The sequence below is a fragment of the Diadema setosum genome, chromosome 7 (genome assembly GCF_964275005.1).
Source record: "Diadema setosum chromosome 7, eeDiaSeto1, whole genome shotgun sequence".
In the NCBI taxonomy this organism is placed as follows: domain Eukaryota; kingdom Metazoa; phylum Echinodermata; class Echinoidea; order Diadematoida; family Diadematidae; genus Diadema; species Diadema setosum.
This window is the reverse complement of record NC_092691.1, coordinates 874603-894634: the sequence shown is the minus strand read 5'-3', so window position 1 is coordinate 894634 and position 20032 is coordinate 874603. Positions and strand designations below refer to the sequence as shown.

The 20032-nt window shown below is 37.6% G+C and overlaps 1 protein-coding gene across 1 annotated transcript in view; it reads right to left on the bottom strand.

Annotated features, from left to right (window-relative positions):
• Positions 1 to 404: 404 nt before the first annotated feature.
• The window catches only part of LOC140230539 (calcium-activated chloride channel regulator 1-like), a 59009-nt gene continuing 39381 nt past the window's right edge, over positions 405 to 20032 (bottom strand). Inside the window, exons 5-8 of the mRNA XM_072310683.1 lie at positions 4181 to 4411; positions 3459 to 3749; positions 2165 to 2325; positions 405 to 642 (exon numbers count right to left, since the gene is read on the bottom strand). Of these exons, the coding sequence (XP_072166784.1) occupies positions 405 to 642; positions 2165 to 2325; positions 3459 to 3749; positions 4181 to 4411 (921 nt within the window). The remainder of the gene's footprint in view (positions 643 to 2164; positions 2326 to 3458; positions 3750 to 4180; positions 4412 to 20032) is intronic.

Genomic DNA, 20032 nt, shown 5'->3' with positions numbered 1-20032 from the left:
GTAACGCACTTGCTGGGTTCTTCGGACAGGAAGAAACAAAGCCACTGGAGGAGTGACGATCTTGCTCCCATGTTGTACATGCACGTAACAGCAACGTTGTGTGGTCCACCAAGTCGAAAGCCTTTGTGAAATCTGTTAGTATCATCGTGGTCACTTTGTTGGGTTTGTCCCAATTGGAATGGAGGTAATCCAAGAGGCTGAGTAAATAATGATTTGTTGATAATCCCTTACAGTTTCCGAATTGCATAGGGTCAATGTTTTCACCAATGTCAGCCATGAGCCATCGATATGGAAAGAGTTCTAACAGCTTAGTAAAATGATCCGTCAGTGCGATTGGACGTAACTTGCTCAAACATAGTAATGTTTCCTTGGGGATCGGCACAACAATTGACTTCTTCCATCTGTTAGGAACAATTAACTTCCTGTTCAAAGGAGGTATTGATGATGTGGCATAATGGTGAGCTGAGTTCTGCTGCAAACTCCTGTATCAAGCGTGGGGGGATTCTGTCTGGACCTCCGCCATTTCCAAAGTTGATTTTTGCCAGCTCACGGAAGATAGTCCAAGGTTGAATGTTGGAGATGGACTTTGCTGGAACTGGTCTGAAAGTTGGTAGTAGGGCCGGATCTAGTATGCGGGAGTCACTGGATATGTTGACAAAGTAGGAGTTAATTGCATTTGCTGTAGTCAACAAGTCACCCGGATCAATGTCAGGCAAGGACAGGGTCATCTCTCGCTTGACATTCGATGACATGAGTATAATGTGCTGGTGCCAAGGTCTTGGATTTTCACGTTTAAGATTTAGTACACGATCGCGGTAGGTTTTCTTCGCATTGTTTATTAACCGCTGTACTTTGTTCCTTAGTCCCGGCCACTCAGTGAATTTTTGATTGAATGCTCTCTGTCTTTGTTAAATAAGTGCTTTCACTCCAGAAGTTATCCAGGGCTTGTCTGTTGAAAGCATCTTTACTGATCTTTGTGGAAAATGGAGGTCAATAGCAGCGTTAAGGTCACAATAGAATTGTTCACACTTGTCATTCACACAGTTTTTGTCGTAAACATCTGCCCAATCCTTGTGTGTGATCCATTCACCAAAACCTCTGATGTTGGATTCTCGCAATGGCCTTATAACTCGACGTTTAACTTTGTTTATTGCACATGGTGCTGTTGAGGCTTCCATGTCACTCCATTGTGATCACTCATTCCTACTGGTGCAACAATTTCAATGGGTCTATACAATGGGTTCATGTTCGTAATGATTTTGTCTAAAATAGCATTGTTTATTTCTCGTAGGACGGTTAACAATCTGCGTCAGCCTGTGAGCGTTTGTCAGTGGTTTGATATCAATGCGATTGAAGTTCCCTGCTATGATGATGCCTTCTCCTGGATGGCTGGTTAAGATGTGGTCAAGAGAGGTCATCATGGGACTGGATGAGAGTTGGGTCTTGTTGATCCTCAGGGGGTGAGTACACGGCTGCTACAAATATGCATGAGATTGATCTTGGGAGCCTCGCAGGTCTTAGGTTTATCCAGAGAATTTCAAAATTTCCAGGTATAGCTGGAAATTGAACAGGTTTGTGGTTTAGACTGGCCCTGGTATATAGGGCAACTCCACCACCCCTTTTGGCTGTCCTGTTCTTGAAAAAAAGATACATAGTGGGGTATACTGTGCACAGCGTTTGGAATGTCATCTTGGAACCATGTTTCCGTAACGCAGACCAGATCAGCATGTATTTCCTGGACCAGGCAGTAGTCTTCATCAAATTTGTTGTTTAGTGAGCGGGCATTGTCATGTAGAACGATGGTAACATGGTTTGAGTTCTACTCATCGTTCTTTCTATCTCAATCTTCTTGGGGCATGGGGCCCGGTAATAAATAGGCGTACGTTGCTGGCATTTTCGTCGTGAGGACTCTACCACGTACAGGAATGGGACATGTCTGTTTCTGTTTCCTGGTACAACCCCGCCGACCTCTGTGAGTTGGCCTTTTAGTGGAAATTCCCAAATCTGTCATTGTCTACTTGAGAGGTGTGTTGGTCTGGGTTCCATTACGTGGCTGCTGTAATTCAATAACTGAGAACACAATTCTGGATTTAGTTGCAGAGTTATTGTGTGAGATGCTCTCCCTCCGCTCTGGGCCTGGGTTTGGTTGAATGTCTCCACTCACCAAGAGCTGAATGTTAAAGAATGCATTGCCACTTGTGTTGTGGGGACTGCAGTTTTCAGGTACCCTTTGTGTTGGAAGACAACTTTCCCTTCCAGAAGAAGGTTGGGCTTGCTGGGGGAGCATTCCTCTTCAATAGTTCCATTCAGGATGTGGGTGTTGGTCTGGATTCTAGCAAACAAGGCACAAAGGAGGACCAACGCCAGCTTCATTATCTCTAGGTCCTGGAAGGTTCTATTGTGTCCATGCATCCATTGTCAACTTGTCAGGCTTCAGTGGTCTCCCCCTGCCAAGTCCATGGCTACTTCTGTGGGTTGATAGTGAGCTATGTCTGACAAAAAATCTGCATGCTATACTCCACGATCTTGAGGCGAGCTTGTTTAAAATGGGTCCTGCAGGCTCTCTGAATCATAAGGAAATCTTTGTACAACACTTTATTCGTAATAACAACCACAAAGTCAACAAATTCCAAAGATGACAGAGAGCCCAAAACAGTACTGGCAGCCTGATAGGCGCTCAACTGATCAACTGATCAATTCATCAACTCATCAATCGATCAAATCATCGCTATAGTACTGATATATTTAACAAAAGACTGTTGGAATGCACCTTCCCCTCGACTCAGCATAACTTGCATGTTTCCGTGATATTAATGTGACTAACAAAAGACATGGCGAGGGAACATGCAAGTTATGCTGAGTCGAAGGGAATGTGCATTCCAGTGCCTTTTGTTAAACATTTCAGTACTTTAGCAATGATTGACAGATGAGGTCATCTCAAGAATGTTGTTTGGAAGGATTTTTGTGGGCGTTCCCATGTAATCTGAAGAAAAATTGAAGAAAAAAATCATTAAAAATATATGCAATGTTTCTAGATTTACCGCAAAGGCGATGTTGAGGGTATCATAAACATTTGGATTTCAGGGCCCCTTTATTCGTAAAATTGGATGCCCAAAAATGAATTCGAATGAACGAGTGCAGCATGTCCGTGATCACATGACTTTATCATTCTAAATTGAATGAACTGATAACGAAATGATGCTTGTTTTACGAATTTCAATTATAAAAGTGTTAATTAGAATGAGGCTAAAAGTAATTTAGATCCTCCAAAATGACTCAGAGTGAAGAGATCATAAAATTGAAATACCTAACATGTCATCTACGCTAAATTTTGCTAACTTGAATGCAGCAATTAGGAATTGTACTGACAAAAGTGCGAAATCGGTCGGGAAAACCTGTATTACGACACAACTGACAAAATTAAACTACGTTGAAGTCTATATCATTCATACGCTGACCTGAGTTGGAATGGGAACGAAGTTCAACTCTGGACGTTCAGACAGTGTTGCTAGGAAGGCTTCAGCAAGACAAGCGCTGCTGTCTTCACCGATACAGAAATAAGGCTTCCCACCTGTCATGGACGAAAGACCCTCCATCTGCTCATCGGCCGAGTTGGTGATGGCAATGGTGTCCATCACAACACCGGACTCACTGATGGCTTGGATGGTGTCTCTGATATATGGAGAGTCATTTTCTCCACCATCACTGAGGAGAATCACATAGCTACCATTTGTAGTGTCACCAAGCACCTGCGTTGGAAAACGTGTATTTCGGACATTATGATATTGACGATTCACAATATTTTCATGATTTTGTATGGCGCCAATTAACAGTCTATAATTACAGGGGAATCCCATAGGATACAACAAGAATCCGCTTTGAGCGAGGTAGTCGTCGGGTTCCATATAACTGTTAAACTTTGCGTGTTAACTTGTGGGTATTGGATATTTCTTTTTATTGCAAGATAAATTTTGGGTAAACCAAAGAAAAACTAAGAGAAATTTTCGGAAAATGCGGATATCACAGAAAGATATCCCAGAAATAGTTACTAAGTCGATCTTTGCCGGCTTTGTGCGAAGCAAAGTCTATCATTTCTCTCATGATTTGAGTTAATTTTCTCGAGTCGAACTGCAACAAGACTATAAATCGATAACATAAAGAAAAAGATCCACAAGCTCACGTTTAAGGCCGTCACTATTCCGCAGCCGATGCAGGTGTTCCCAGTAGTGCCCGTTGGTAGTGCGTTGACCAGGTATTCGCGGGAACTGTCGTAATTTTCAACTAACGTAAGGTTTGCGTTGACTGTGGCATACGAGTGAAACGTGACGATGCTGAGGTGGCTACCAGCGGGGATGTAGTGGCGAATAAAGATGGCCGAAGACTGAATCAGCTGGTCAATTCTGTATGATCCCTTGAATAGCCGACATACCATATAAAAGGGGAGAAATCATGTTTTACTTCATCAGTCGCAGTCCCCTTTTCACTTCGGGGAGAGGGTTAGAGGTGTGAACAAGACATTCATAATAGGCGCCTTAGGGACTCATGTATGTGTAGAGAGATTACAACTTAAATCAACATGACAGTCTGTACTATTTCAGAAGTCATTCAGCAAAGAATCTTATATTTGCTTGTTGTTTGTTTGTTTGTGTATTAGGTTGGTTCATGTTCGCTGATTTTGTTGCAATTTTGGTTATGATTGATGAAGTGCTATGAAATATACTCTAATTCTTTGCAAGAAGTTCTCCGTTGTATGCTTTATTTAGCATGTTGTTTTTTTTTTTCATTTTCATTTGCATTTGATTTCAACACGGTGATAAAGGAACTTGGTCAGCCATTGGGTGTTGGATATTCTACATGCATACAATACAATAGAAAAAAAACATGGATTCAGGATATTCAGTATATAATAATGTATAAAAAATTACGCAGAGACACACAGAGAGAGAGAGAATACATTCAACACATGAAGAAAATACGGATATTGACAAAAGCTTGGCATAAACAAAACAACAATGATACCCATTGCTTATGATGGTATGAAATTCTATGATCAATAATTATCCTTAATATGATATTGTAGATATTAAACTATAACTGCTGCTGTTTTGAATAAAACCTGAAGTTATTAAAACTCATACTATTTTTTTTTTATTGATTTTCAAAAACAAATCATACATAACATTAAAACAATCAAAGCAAAAAATTAAAATTAAAATATAAATAAAACAAAACAAAACAAAACAAAAAAAAGCAGCCATACCAAGTATTTCACAAATAGCAGTTGTCACCCATTTTCACAAATCATCTTAAGCAAAATAATGTAGGATTACGAGAGATGTCCCAAGCAAACCGCCGACAAGCCCGCGAACATGCCAGCCGGACCGCCGCTCACTCCACCAGCACCAATTCGGGCCCCTGGCAGACTCCATTCTTTATTCGAGGTTACATTTTTAGTCAAACATGACAAATCATCCACCCACAGTTACGATACTCTTTACTCGACCCTTCTTTCTTCATACACTTACGCAAACATGCATACCCACACACAATAATCAATATACAAAATGGAATCTGCCCACAGAGCCGATCGGGTTAGGCCGGAATAGAGAGAGCAGCAAACCCACCCAGCAGGCACACAAGGCCACCAACGAAAAGCCGGAGTCATTCCCGAAACCTGCTGGCAGTATAAACTGTATGTGACTCGCTGGAATGGAAGACAACCTAAAAACAGCATAAACCATGTAAACAAATTTTGCATAATACTCATACAAAACCAAAATAAGTACATGTATGTACTATTGTACATAACATTCTTTCAGGTTTAACAAATGATAAAATATCTCAACATCCATGTACCTATTTCAATCCTAGTACAATATACTAGTAGTAATCTAACTTACTAGTAAGGGAAAATTAAGGCAGTCCTTCTGTCTCATGAAAATTTGTACCCCATCCACATTAGGTGTCACTAACATGACACATACAGAACATGTACAATTTGTACTAAGAATATGAAAAATTGTGTTACATTAAAATATATATATATATATAACTTATTGAAGATGAGGGGTTTTTCAATTTATAGATAAAGATACGAATACATGGCTACATGTATTTGACAATAAGCTTTCCTCTTTAACTAATTGATACAATGTCCCATAAAACATCATCTACAGACCTGTATGGGCAATGTAGCCTTAAAAACCAAAAAAGCTTTTGAATCACCCAATTCCACAGAACAGACAAAATAACCAACTTCTTGAATTATACATAATACAAAATTATGGCTGATTCTGCAGAAACATGTAAAATACATACACATTGTATACCATCAAAACATGCCAAGGTTAAAACTACTCATACAGACGCATGTGAGATGTCGTCTACAAAACTAAAAATACTATTTACAGATCAAATCTCCATTTCCTGAAATGAATCGAAAGTTTGTTATTTCTTTTAGCAATATTATACTCAAGCTCCTTGTTGGCTATGACATACGATTTATAACCTTTAAAGCTTGGTGGCTTATTTTGAAATTTACAAATATAAACATAATATTTAAGTAAAAGAAAAAGATATGTCAAAAATTTATCAGAATCCAAACCAAACATTTGTTCAAATAATGAAACATTTAGTGGCTTATTGATTTTCTGAGAGATAGCTTTAAGAGTATCCTCCCAAATGGGTTGAACTGAAGGACATTGAACAAAAATATGAATATAGGTTTCAGGGGCATTCTTACAAAATGAGCAATTGGGAGAATCTTTTCTTTTAATTTCATATAGAAAGTTATTCAAACCTATAGCTCTGTGAAATAGCTTAAAATAAAAAGATCGAATACATGTATTATGGTACATAAAAAGTTGTTCACATGAACCTTTTCCCAATTGATTTCTTCGGACTCTTGGAGGTCACTCCAAAATACAATCTGTCTTTCTGGATAACATGTTTCTTGTATTATACTGTAAGCGAACTTTGGATTTTTTTTGAGTCTTTAAAAGTTTTGCTTTAATTTCCTCAAATATTTTGTCTGGAGTTAAATTAGAGGAAACAAACCAATCTTTTGGAATATTTTTCAATAAAAAATTGTATTTCCGCCTGTCCTTTTTGCTAATATCGTAATCCAAAATCATTTCTTCAAATAATCTATAAACTGGATGGGGAGGGTTGAGTAGATCACTTATAAAGACAATACCTTTGTCTAACCAATCTTCATACAAGAAGTATTGTTTGGATTTTGAACGAATACTTCTGTTAAACCAAATGCATTGACAAGAACCAATTGCAGAAAAAGCTGTATTAAATTCATCTTTAACAATTTTTTCTCTGACATAAAAATGTACCATGTTTGAAGAGATTCGGCTAATTGACTTGAGCCTAATTTGTTCAAAACACATGCAGGGGGATGTGCTTTCCACAATATATCTTTTCTACCACTAAAATCATCTAAAATACATAATTCAATAAATTTCCATATACTTTGATAGTTATCATCAAGAAGCATTTTGACCCATGTCATTTTTTGTGCAATAGAAAACATGTATGGATCAATCATTTTTAAACCACCCAAAGAGTAATCATTACACAAGAGGTGTCTTTTGACCCTATCACTTCCACCACTCCATATAAATTTATATAGTATTGTGTTTATTTGTCTAAAAAATTTCTTTGGTATTTTTATACATAATACCGAAAAATAATACAGAAGTTGAGGCAGCAATAGGGTCTTTATAACACAGATCTTCCCGACCAGAGATAAATTTCTTACACGCCAACAATTCAAAATATTTTCAATGGATTTAAGCTTTGTCTTGTGGTTAAGATCATACAGATTACTTATGTTCAAAGAAAAACGAATGCCCAGAGTTTTAAAAGTAGACTTATTCCATTTAAGACCTTTCTCCGAAAATGGAAATTTTTGAGAACCCTTTAAAGAACCAATCCAAATTGCTTCTGATTTAGAGATGTTAAGCTTACAGCCAGAACTCTCAGAAAATGAACCAATAGTATCAAAAAGTGATTTAAACGAGTTTTGTGAACCGTCAATGAAACAAGTAGAGTCATCTGCTAGCAAAGAAATTTTCAAATCATTTTCGCCCACTGGGATACCTTTAATATTTAGGTTTTGTCTAATAGCAAGAGCCATAGACTCGATAACCAACAAAAACAGGTATGGGGATATAGGACACCCTTGGAAAATACCTCGTTCCATATTTATTGGTGTAGTCAAATGTCCATAATTTGAAACATAGCTTTTCCTACCTGAGTAAAATACCTTTATCCAAACAATAAATTTATCACTGAAATTAAACTTTCTCATTACCCGATACAAGTAATCATGCGAAACACTGTCAAAAGCTTTCTGAATATCAAGGAGAATTGCTCCAGGAATTTGCTTTAAATCTGTATATTCTATTATTTCAATAATTAAGCGAATGTTATTTCCAATATTCCTTCCTTTAAAAAAACCAGATTGATCTGGATGGATCAAATCCGAGAGACATTTTTTTAAACGATTTGCTAAAGTTTTGGCTAAAATTTTATAGTCTACTGTTAAAAGAGAAATTGGTCTGAAGTTTTTCAAAAAGGAATGATCTTTATCTTTTTGGGGAATCAAAGTAATGACTCCATTTCTTTGTGAACTAGACATTAGTCCATTCTGCAGGGAAAAATTAAACGAATCTAAAAGTAAATCAGAAATGTCTTTCCAAAACACGATCTATGGGTAGCCCATCCAAACCTGGTGACCTGTTATGTTTCATTGAGGTAATTGTATCATACAATTCCTTCTTTGAAAGTGGTTTATCAAGAAAATCCTTATCAACTTCATTTAATTGGGGAATTTCAATAGAATTAAAAAAAAAAAACATCTTTTTCATCACCGAAATTGTTATCACATTGTTTTGAGTATAAGAGCTGATAAAATGAATACATTTCTTCCAATATAGTGTCCTGCTTAACAATAATCTCATCATCATCATTCTTTAATTTAAAAATACATTTCTTCTCTCCAGACCTTTTTTCTAATTACAAAAATATTTTGAACTTTTTTCCCCTTCTTCAATCCAACGAATGCGCGAGCGAATAATTAAATCTTTGGTTTCTTCATCCAAAATATCATTTAAGGCTTGGGTTAAAAAATCCTTCTCATTAAGAAGCTCATCATCATTTAAGTCAACACTCATTTTTTTCTACCTCCTCTATTTCCCGCAGAAGTTCTCTTTTTACGAAATTCTTTTCTTTCTTTTTACGTGCACAGTATTCTATACAAATACCGGCAATGGTACATTTAAGCGCATCCCACAAAATATTTGGATTACAATTACTTTTAAAATTAATAAGTTTAAATTCTTCAATGTTGTCCCTAATGACTGTACAAAAATCTGAATCTTTGTGTAAATACTGACATTTCAATTTCCAAAATCCTGGACCCCTTAGTGGTTGGGCACCTTTAAAATTTAATGTAACGAGGGAATGGTCAGATTGAATACCTGGACTTATTTTTGATTGCGAACAATTAGTAACAAAGTTATCAGAAACAAGAATATAATCAATCCTGGATAACACTTTAGGATTTTTTTTTTTATGTCTGGTGTATTGTTTAAGGTTTGGATTAAAAGTACGCCAAATATCACAAAGATTAAATTCTTCCATAAGTGTTGTTAACATTTCACTTGATTTGACATTATAGTGGGTGTCCCTATCCCCTTGATAGTTCAGATGGCCCAAAACAGCATTAAAATCCCCAACATAGAAGCGTATTTAAATCGGTCTACTTTGTTAAAGACTTCAAGAAAAAAATTGGGGTCATCATTATTTGGACCGTACAAATTTACTAAAACTAAAGGAACTTCATTGATACTAGCAGATATAATCAGGTATCTTCCATAAGGGTCAATGTAAGAAGAGTCAAGGACCAATGAAACCCTATTTCGAATTAGAATGGCTACACCTCTACTGTTTGAAGAATGGCTGGAAAACCATGATTTTTCACCCCATTGTTGCATCCAAAATTGTTCATCCGATTTTGAAGAGTGGGTTTCCTGAAGAAAAATTGTATCACTCTCAATGGATCTTAAATAATGAAAAATTTTGCGTCTTTTTACATGATCTTGAATTCCCCTGCAATTAAATGTTGTAAGTTTTAAATCCATATTTGTAATGTGGGGAAAACAGTCCATTTCTTATTACCTTTATACAGGACTTTCAATAAGTTTGAGAGCAAGAGCACCTGAGACAAAATAACTGCCAACAAAATAAAATTATGAGATACAAAAACATACTGTACGATAATACTTGCGGCTGCTGTGAGATTAGAAAAAAAGTGGTATGATTAAAAAAAGAAAAACAATTGGAAAAAACAAACAAACAAAAGGATGGGTGCACAAGATAGGGTGGCACCGGGCCTCAAATTGTGAAACGGCCCGGGCCAAAAGTGCAACTTTTGGAGTGGCCTCAATGGCCACCGGCGCATGGGGGCGTAAACACATATCATAATCGTGCCCTTCATATTTGCATATGAATTGGTACAAAATAAAAATGAAATACAAACTATATCATATGAACAGTCAATACTACAACCATTCAGGTCCCCCCTCAAAGAAAAAAAAATATTTCCTTTTTTTTTTCTGCTAACAATATAATGGAATCCACATAAGTTATATTAATTAAATGTAATTACTATTCCAAACGAGATATGAAACTCATCAGACTGACGAGTTAGGTGATACGCTTGGGGTCATCAGATGTCGGTCATCTGTGATCGACAAGGAGAAGAATGTGATATAGGCACATTGAAGTTATATTGAGCGTGCATTCAAAACCGTTTCTCTAACCTCTCGGCCACGGGACATCCACGGAAATGGTAAGGCAAAAAAGAAATGTATAGATATTACAGGGAGAAAAGTCAATGCCCACTCAACCAACGTGGCCGCGTGAACATGTATTGCATTGCTAGACGGAAATGCGGCCTTGTAACTACTGATGTCGCTATGCCATTTCTGGCAACTTGGGAAAAATATGTGCCGTAAACATAAAACCTATAATCGGCTGGTTTTGATACCTTGCCTTTAATCACAATTTTCAGTGTGATGACGTCATCAAAGTACAAAACAATGACATGGTCTTGAAAGACAATTGTTCAAAGTACAACACCTCCGTCGTCGTCATTACATACTATGATCGGTTTGACAAAGTCAGCCTGCAAAATTTTGCAGCAGTCGAAGCAATATGGTCTCCAACACAAAAAGGAGGGATATGGTGTGTGGTGTGTGTGTGTCTGTGTGTGTGTATAGGTGCGTTTATATACGAATGTGAGTTCTACATGGACGAATATGTAATACAAAATTGAAGAAAAAAAGTAAAATAGATAAGTATTTTGTTTCGTGATCTTGTGGGGTTCGAACCCGCACGTGTGCAACCTCACGTCTCTGGGACGTCGCCTTTAACCACTCGGCCATACGTCTCGAGGAACGTAAACTTATGTATGTGAAAGATGAATCAGGAATCGTTTTGTCCACATTCCATTCTCATTTTCAGTTTTAAACTGCAAAATTGTCAAACTGATGAGGAGATTTCAAAGAATAAAATGCATGATTACTGCAGCTTATTGTTCCTCTTAAGTTACAGAGGAAACGGAGCAAAATCAGCTGAGATAAAGGTGCTTAAACGTTGTCAAGTCAATGCACATTAAAAAAAAATCACCTCCCATAGACATAACACGTAAACTTGTCTGATTTTGAATCTTTACCTTTAATAACAATTTGAAGTATGATGGTAAGTCTTCTCGAACCAAGAGTGTGGAACGTAAGCTTCTACGTGAAAGATGAATTATGACGATCACCCGTGACCGACACATCTTCAAAGGGATCAGTTATTAGAAGTGGAAGCCCTCGTGCCAAGCATATTGTCTCAGTAATTCCAAAGCAATGATACCCTTACATTTAGGCATACCATAATTTCCCTCTGAAATCAATGGTAGGTATTATTCATGTACAATTGCTTGCATTGAACATAAACTTTGCTTTACAAACTTTCAGTGAAACGTGTCATAACATCATTCTGTAACTCCATAGCAGTGATTGACTACATAAAGAAAGATATATCAAATTGAACGCTTAGCGCGTGTAACTAAGGGGGATTTTAGCCTGATGCTCTGTTCTTCACTGCTCAGATACCAACAACACTCATTACCTACGGTTACGTATAGAGAAACGGCTATGACGAAAATAAGTTTTTCCTTTTCTTTGGCAGATAGACACACTACCCCTTTAAACCACACTATAATTGACATGGAGGGACATGAAAAAGTTCATTACTACTACTAAACAGTGATGCCTTCTACTCATGTGGCACAAGATACCTCTATAGCAACATAAAACCTGTCTACAAGTCCGTTATTGTGTCAAACAATAACATCCTGGAATTTCAAAGAGATGAGCGAGACGCCACCTGGCCTAGAGTTAATTCATTCAGTTGCCATTCCTGCTCCAGTTGAGTTATGTAAATTATTTTCCGACCTGTCTTGTGACAGTGTAACAGGAACAAACGTAGAGAAAAGGAAAGAGAAAAGGAAAGGTGGCAAGCGGGGCACTGTACCAAGGGCAATTTAAACAATACGTATGATAAATGAAGCAAATCCAACCTCCAGCCTCCGACAAAAAAAAAAAGGAACTTGAGTGACTGTGTGTCGTGGGGTAGTATAATTGATAAGATAATACGATAAATGACATCGATCGGAATAAAGCTGAACTGCCAAAAGAAAAACAAAGAAAGAGAGAGAAAAAAATGATAGCGTCCTGCGGGTCTCGAACATCTCGTCCTAAGGTAGTGCATAATGTTCATGCAGCGCGATAAGCGACTATAAAGCCACACGGCTGTACCGAAGATTGGATGTGAAATGTATCTTTAATATTTTTTTTATCTATATATATATATATTTATCTTAAATCTTTATACCATTTACAACATGAAAAAGTTCATTACTACTTCTAAACAGTGATGCTTTCCACTCATGTGGCACAAGATACCTCTATAGCAACATATAACCTGTCTACAACTCCGTTATTGGGTCAAACAATAACAACCTGGAATTTCAAAGAGATGAGCGAGACGCCATACACCTGGACTAGAGTTAATCAATTCAGCTCCCATTCCTGCAAGTTGCTACCTATCCTGTTACAGTATAACAATAACCAATGAAGAGAAAAGGAAAGAGCAAACGAAAGGTGGCAAGCGGGACACTGTAACAAGGGGCAATTTACAACATTAAGTGTGACAAAATTAATGAAGCAAACCCAATCTCCAAACTCCAATACAAAACAAGTGAAATAGAGCAGCCGTGTTCACGGGTTACGTACACTTGATAAAATAGTACGATAAATGACATCGGAGTAAAGCTGAACTGCCGAAAAAAAAAGAGAAAAAAAGAAAGAACGGATAAAAGTCCTGCGGGAGTCGAACCTCTCGCCTTCCGGTATGGCGTTATGAACAACCAGCGCGCTAACTGATTATGCCACATGGCTGTCCTGAAGATCGAGTGCGAAACTTAAATCTAAATACTATCGTGACGGTGTTGACTTGTGATGGCGCTATTCAACTTCCCACAAGTGGCAGCGTGGATTCGATCAATATACAGTTGCAAAGAAAAATTGGGAATCGTTCCGTACAGATTGCATTCTCATTTTCAGTATTAAACTACAAAATTATCAACCTGATGAGGAGATTTGAAAACATAAAATGCATGATTACTAAAGCTTATTGTCTCAGCTACAACATATTTATGTTTCAGAGGAAATGGAGCAAAATCAGATGAGGTAAAGGTGCTTAAACGTTGTCAAGTCAATGCATGGTTTGAAAAAAAAATCACCTCCCATAGACATAACACGTAAACTTGTCCAATTTTGAGTCTTTACCTTTAATCACAATTTCTAGTATGATGACGTCATCATATTTCAAAACCATCACATGGACTTGAGAGGCAAATGTTCAAAGTACAACATATCTGAATTTGGGATAATATTGAAGTTAAACAACAGAGATACAAGCAAATGAATGTCAGAAACAGTACCTCAAAAAAATCAATTCCACTTTTTTTATATAAAATGACGATATGATGACGTCATCGCGTTTTCCTGGTAATATTGATACTTGGAATGTTATTTACAATTCATATGCTTTTGTAATATGCAATAGAAATATAGGGTCAACGGACGATTTAAAGAGCTATGACGAAATAAACAAAGACATGTTTTTCCACTATATTTGCAGACAGACGCGCGTGCGGAATTTCAACTTTGACGCCTGTGCATTCCTTTGTTATGGGTCGAAATCGATCGGAAATCAATGGATATTGTTACTCAAAGTATCAGGAATCCAAATCAGTCAAAAAAATTGCATTTCCATGTTGCTTACGCGCTCTGCGCGCGAAATTGCGCGGACGGACGCGCACGCGAGAAAATGTTTGAAACGCTTAAAATTGTCTGAAACTTCGAGATTTCCCATTGGGAAGTCGTTTTGAGCCTTTTAAATTTTTGACGCGCGCTTACGCGCGCCTAATGATGACCTGGGTAACTAGCGTTAAAAGGCAAGATAGAGCGTGACCTGAACTTTATGTCCAGCGAAAATGATATAGAAATGACATCTAGTTATGAAGTTATGATCGATCATGTGACAAGGTCTGAAAATCACAAAATGGCGCCTAGATGACGTCATAGACATGTTACTGTCATGAAAACCTTATTGTGGCTAGATTTTGTCATGAGACATGTTGACTGAAAATGTCATGTTATTCCGTAATGTCATTCTTGAGATATTGACGACACAAAATTGTCCAGAAAGAAAGAAGAACGAGACATGAAAACTCGTCACATTGAGGACGAGTTCGGTGATACGCTTGTGGTCATCAGATGACGGTCATCTGTGATCGACAAAGAAAAGAATGTGATATAGGCACCTTGAAGTTATATTGAGCGTGCATGCGAAACCGTTTCTGTAACCACTCGGCCACGGGTCATCCACGGAAATGGTAAGACAAAAAAAAAAACAATGTATAGATATAACAGGGGGAAAGTCAATGCCCACTCAACTAACGTGGCCTGGTGAACATCTATTGCATTGCTAGACGGAGAAGCGGCCCTGTAACGACTGAGGTCACTATGCCATTTCTGGCAACTTGGGAAAAATACGTCCCGCAGACATAAAACCTATAATCGGCTGGTTTTGATACCTTGCCTTTAATCACAATTTTCAGTGTAATGACGTCATCAAATTACAAAACAATGACATCGTCTTGAAAGACAATTGTTCAAAGTACAACACCTCAGTCGTCGTCATTACATACTATGATCGGTTTGACAAAGTCAACCTGCAAAATGTTGCTGCAGTCGAAGCAATGTGGTCTCCAACACACAAAAAAGAGGGATATGGCGTGTGTGTGTGTCTCTGTGTGTGTATATGTGCGTTTATATACGAACGTGATTTCTACATGGACGAATATGTAATACAAAATTGAAGAAAAAAAAGTAAAATAAAAAAAAAAATGTTTCGTGATCTTGTGGGGTTCGAACCCGCAATCTCACGTCTCTGAGACGGCGCCTTGAACCACTCGGCCATACGTCTCGACGAGAAAATATGGGGAACGTAAACTTATGTATGTGAAAGATACATGGGGAATCGTTTTGTCCACATTCCATTTTCATTTTCAGTTTTAAACTGCAAAATTGTCAATCTGATGAGGAGATTTCAAAGAATAAAATGCATGATTACTGCAGCTTATTGTCTCAGCTACAACATATTAAAGTTTCAGAGGAAATGAAGCAAAATCAGCTGAGATAAAGGTGCCTAAACGTTGTTAAGTCAATTGATGCTTTAAAAAAAAATCACCTCCCATAGACAATACACGTAAACTTGTCCGATTTTGCGTCTTTACCTTTAATCACAATTTAAGGTATGATGACGTCATCAAATATCAAAAGCATGACATGGACTTAAAAGGCAAATGTTCAAAGTACAACATATCTGAATTTGGGATAATATTGAGCTTAAACAACAGAGATACGAGCAAATGAACGTCAGAAACAGTACCTTAAAAAAAATAATTCCACTTTTTTGATTTCAGATGACGATATGATGACGTCATATTGTAATTATGGAAATAATGATACTTGAAACGTTATTTTCAATTCATATGCTTTTGTAATATGCAATAAAAACATAGGGTCACCTGACGTTTTAAAGAGCTATGGCGAAATAAACAAAGACATGTTTTTTCACTATATTTGCACATAGATGCGCACGCGAAATTTCAACTTTGACGCCAGTGCATTGCTTTGTTATTTGTCAAAATCGATCAGAAATCAATGGATATTGTTACTCAAAGTATCAGGAATCCAGATCAGTCAAAAAATGTGCATTTTCATGTTACTGACGCGCTGTGCGCGCGAAAATGCGCGGACGGACGCGCACGCGCAAAATTGTTTGAAACGCTTAAAATTGTCTGAAACTTCGAGATTTCCCATTGGAAAGTTGTTTTGAGCCTTTTAAATGTTTGACGCGCGCTTACGCGTCCTAGATGACGTCCTAGGTAATTAGCATCAGAGAAAGAAAGATAGAGCGTGACCTGAACTTTATGTCCACAAAAACTGATACAGAAAGGACCTTTAGTTATGAAGTTATGATCGATCATGTAACATGGTCCGAAAATCACAAAATGGCGCCTAGATGACGTCATAGATACGTTACTGTCATGAAAACCTTATTGTGGCTAGATATTGTCATGCGACATGTTGACTGAAAATGTCATGTTACTCCGTAATGTCATTCTTGAGATATTGACGACACAAAATAGGCCAGAAAGAAAGAAGAATAAGAAACGAGACATGAAAACTCGTCACATTGAGGACGAGTTAGGTGATACGCTTGTGGTCATCAGATGACAGTCATCTGTGATCGACAAAGAAAAGAATGTGATATAGGCACCTTGAAGTTATATTGAGCGCGCATGCGAAACCGTTTCTGTAACCACTCGGCCACGGGTCATCCACGGAAATGGTAAGACAAAAAAAAAAAACAATGTATAGATATAACAGGGGGAAAGTCAATGCCCACTCAACTAACGTGGCCGTGTGAACATCTATTGCATTGCTAGACGGAAAAGCGGCCTTGTAACGACTGAGGTCGCTATGCCATTTCTGGCAACTTGGGAAAAATACGTCCCGCAGACATAAAACCTATAATCGGCTGGTTTTGATACCTTGCCTTTAATCACAATTTTCAGTGTAATGACGTCATCAAATTACAAAACAATGACATCGTCTTGAAAGACAATTGTTCAAAGTACAACACCTCAGTCGTCGTCATTACATACTATGATCGGTTTGACAAAGTCAACCTGCAAAATGTTGCTGCAGTCGAAGCAATGTGGTCTCCAACACACAAAAAAGAGGGATATGGCGTGTGTGTGTGTCTGTGTGTGTGTATAGGTGCGTTTATATACGAACGTGATTTCTACATGGACGAATACATAATACAAATTGAAGAAAAAAAAGTAAAATAAAAAAAAATTGTTTCGTGATCTTGTGGGGTTCGAACCCGCAATCTCACGTCTCTGAGACGGCGCCTTTAACCACTCGGCCATACGTCTCGACGAGAAAGTATGGGAAACGTAAACTTATGTATGTGAAAGATACATGGGGAATCGTTTAGTCCACATTCCATTTTCATTTTCAGTTTTAAACTGCAAAATTGTCAATCTGATGAGGAGATTTCAAAGAATAAAATGCATGATTACTGCAGCTTATTGTCTCAGCTACAACATATTAAAGTTTCAGAGGAAATGAAGCAAAATCAGCTGAGATAAAGGTGCTTAAACGTTGTTAAGTCAATTGATGCTTTAAAAAAAATCACCTCCCATAGACAATACACTTAAACTTGTCCGATTTTGCGTCTTTACCTTTAATCACAATTTAAGGTATGATGACGTCATCAAATATCAAAAGCATGACATGGAATTAAAAGGCAAATGTTCAAAGTACAACATATCTGAATTTGGGATAATATTGAGCTTAAACAACAGAGATATACGATCAAATGAATGTCAGAAACAGTACCTTGAAAAAATTAATTCCACTTTTTTGATTTCAGATGACGATATGATGACGTCATATTGTAATTATGGAAATAATGATACTTGAAACGTTATTTTCAATTCATATGCTTTTGTAATATGCAATAAAAACATAGGGTCACCTGACGTTTTAAAGAGCTATGGCGAAATAAACAAAGACATGTTTTTTCACTATATTTGCACATAGATGCGCACGCGAAATTTCAACTTTGACGCCAGTGCATTGCTTTGTTATTTGTCAAAATCGATCAGAAATCAATGGATATTGTTACTCAAAGTATCAGGAATCCAGATCAGTCAAAAAATGTGCATTTTCATGTTACTGACGCGCTGTGCGCGCGAAAATGCGCGGACGGACGCGCACGCGCAAAATTGTTTGAAACGCTTAAAATTGTCTGAAACTTCGAGATTTCCCATTGGAAAGTTGTTTTGAGCCTTTTAAATGTTTGACGCGCGCTTACGCGTCCTAGATGACGTCCTAGGTAATTAGCATCAGAGAAAGAAAGATAGAGCGTGACCTGAACTTTATGTCCACAAAAACTGATACAGAAAGGACCTTTAGTTATGAAGTTATGATCGATCATGTAACATGGTCCGAAAATCACAAAATGGCGCCTAGATGACGTCATAGATACGTTACTGTCATGAAAACCTTATTGTGGCTAGATATTGTCATGAGACATGTTGACTGAAAATGTCATGTTACTCCGTAATGTCATTCTTGAGATATTGACGACACAAAATAGGCCAGAAAGAAAGAAGAACGAGACATGAAAACTCGTCACATTGAGGACGAGTTAGGTGATACGCTTGTGGTCATCAGATGACAGTCATCTGTGATCGACAAACAAAAGAATGTGATATAGGCACCTTGAAGTTATATTGAGCGTGCATGCGAAACCGTTTCTGTAACCACTCGGGCACGGGTCATCCACGGAAATGGTAAGACAAAAAAAAAACAACAATGTATAGATATAACAGGGGGGAAGTCAATGCCCACTCAACTAACGTGGCCGTGTGAACATCTATTGCATTGGTAGACGGAAAAGCGGCCTTGTAACGACTGAGGTCGCTATGCCATTTCTGGCAACTTGGGAAAAATACGTCCCGCAGACATAAAACTTATAATCGGCTGGTTTTGAGACCTTGCCTTTAATCACAATTTTCAGTGTAATGACGTCATCAAATTACAAAACAATGACATCGTCTTGAAAAACAATTGTTCAAAGTACAACACCTCAGTCGTCGTCATTACATACTATATGATCGGTTTGACAAAGTCAACCTGCAAAATGTTGCTGCAATCGAAGCAATGTGGTCTCCAACACACAAAAAAGAGGGATATGGCGTGTGTGTGTGTCGGTGTGTGTGTATAGGTGCGTTTATATACGAACGTGATTTCTACATGGACGAATATCTAATACAAAATTGAAGAAAAAAAAGTAAAATAAAAAAAAATTGTTTCGTGATCTTGTGGGGTTCGAACCCGCAACCTCACGTCTCTGAGACGGCGCCTTTAACCACTCGGCCATACATCTCGACGAGAAAATATGGGGAACGTAAACTTATGTATGTGAAAGATACATGAGGAATCGTTTTGTCCACATTCCATTTTCATTTTCAGTTTTAAACTGGAAAATTGTCAATCTGATGAGGAGATTTCAAAGAATAAAATGCATGATTACTGCAGCTTATTGTCTCAGCTACAACATACTAAAGTTTCAGAGGAAATGAAGCAAAATCAGCTGAGATAAAGGTGCTTAAACGTTGTTAAGTCAATGCATGCTTTTAAAAAAAATCACCTCCCATAGACAATACACGTAAACTTGTCCGATTTTGCGTCTTTACCTTTAATCGCAATTTAAGGTATGATGACGTCATCAAATATCAAAAGCATGACATGGACTT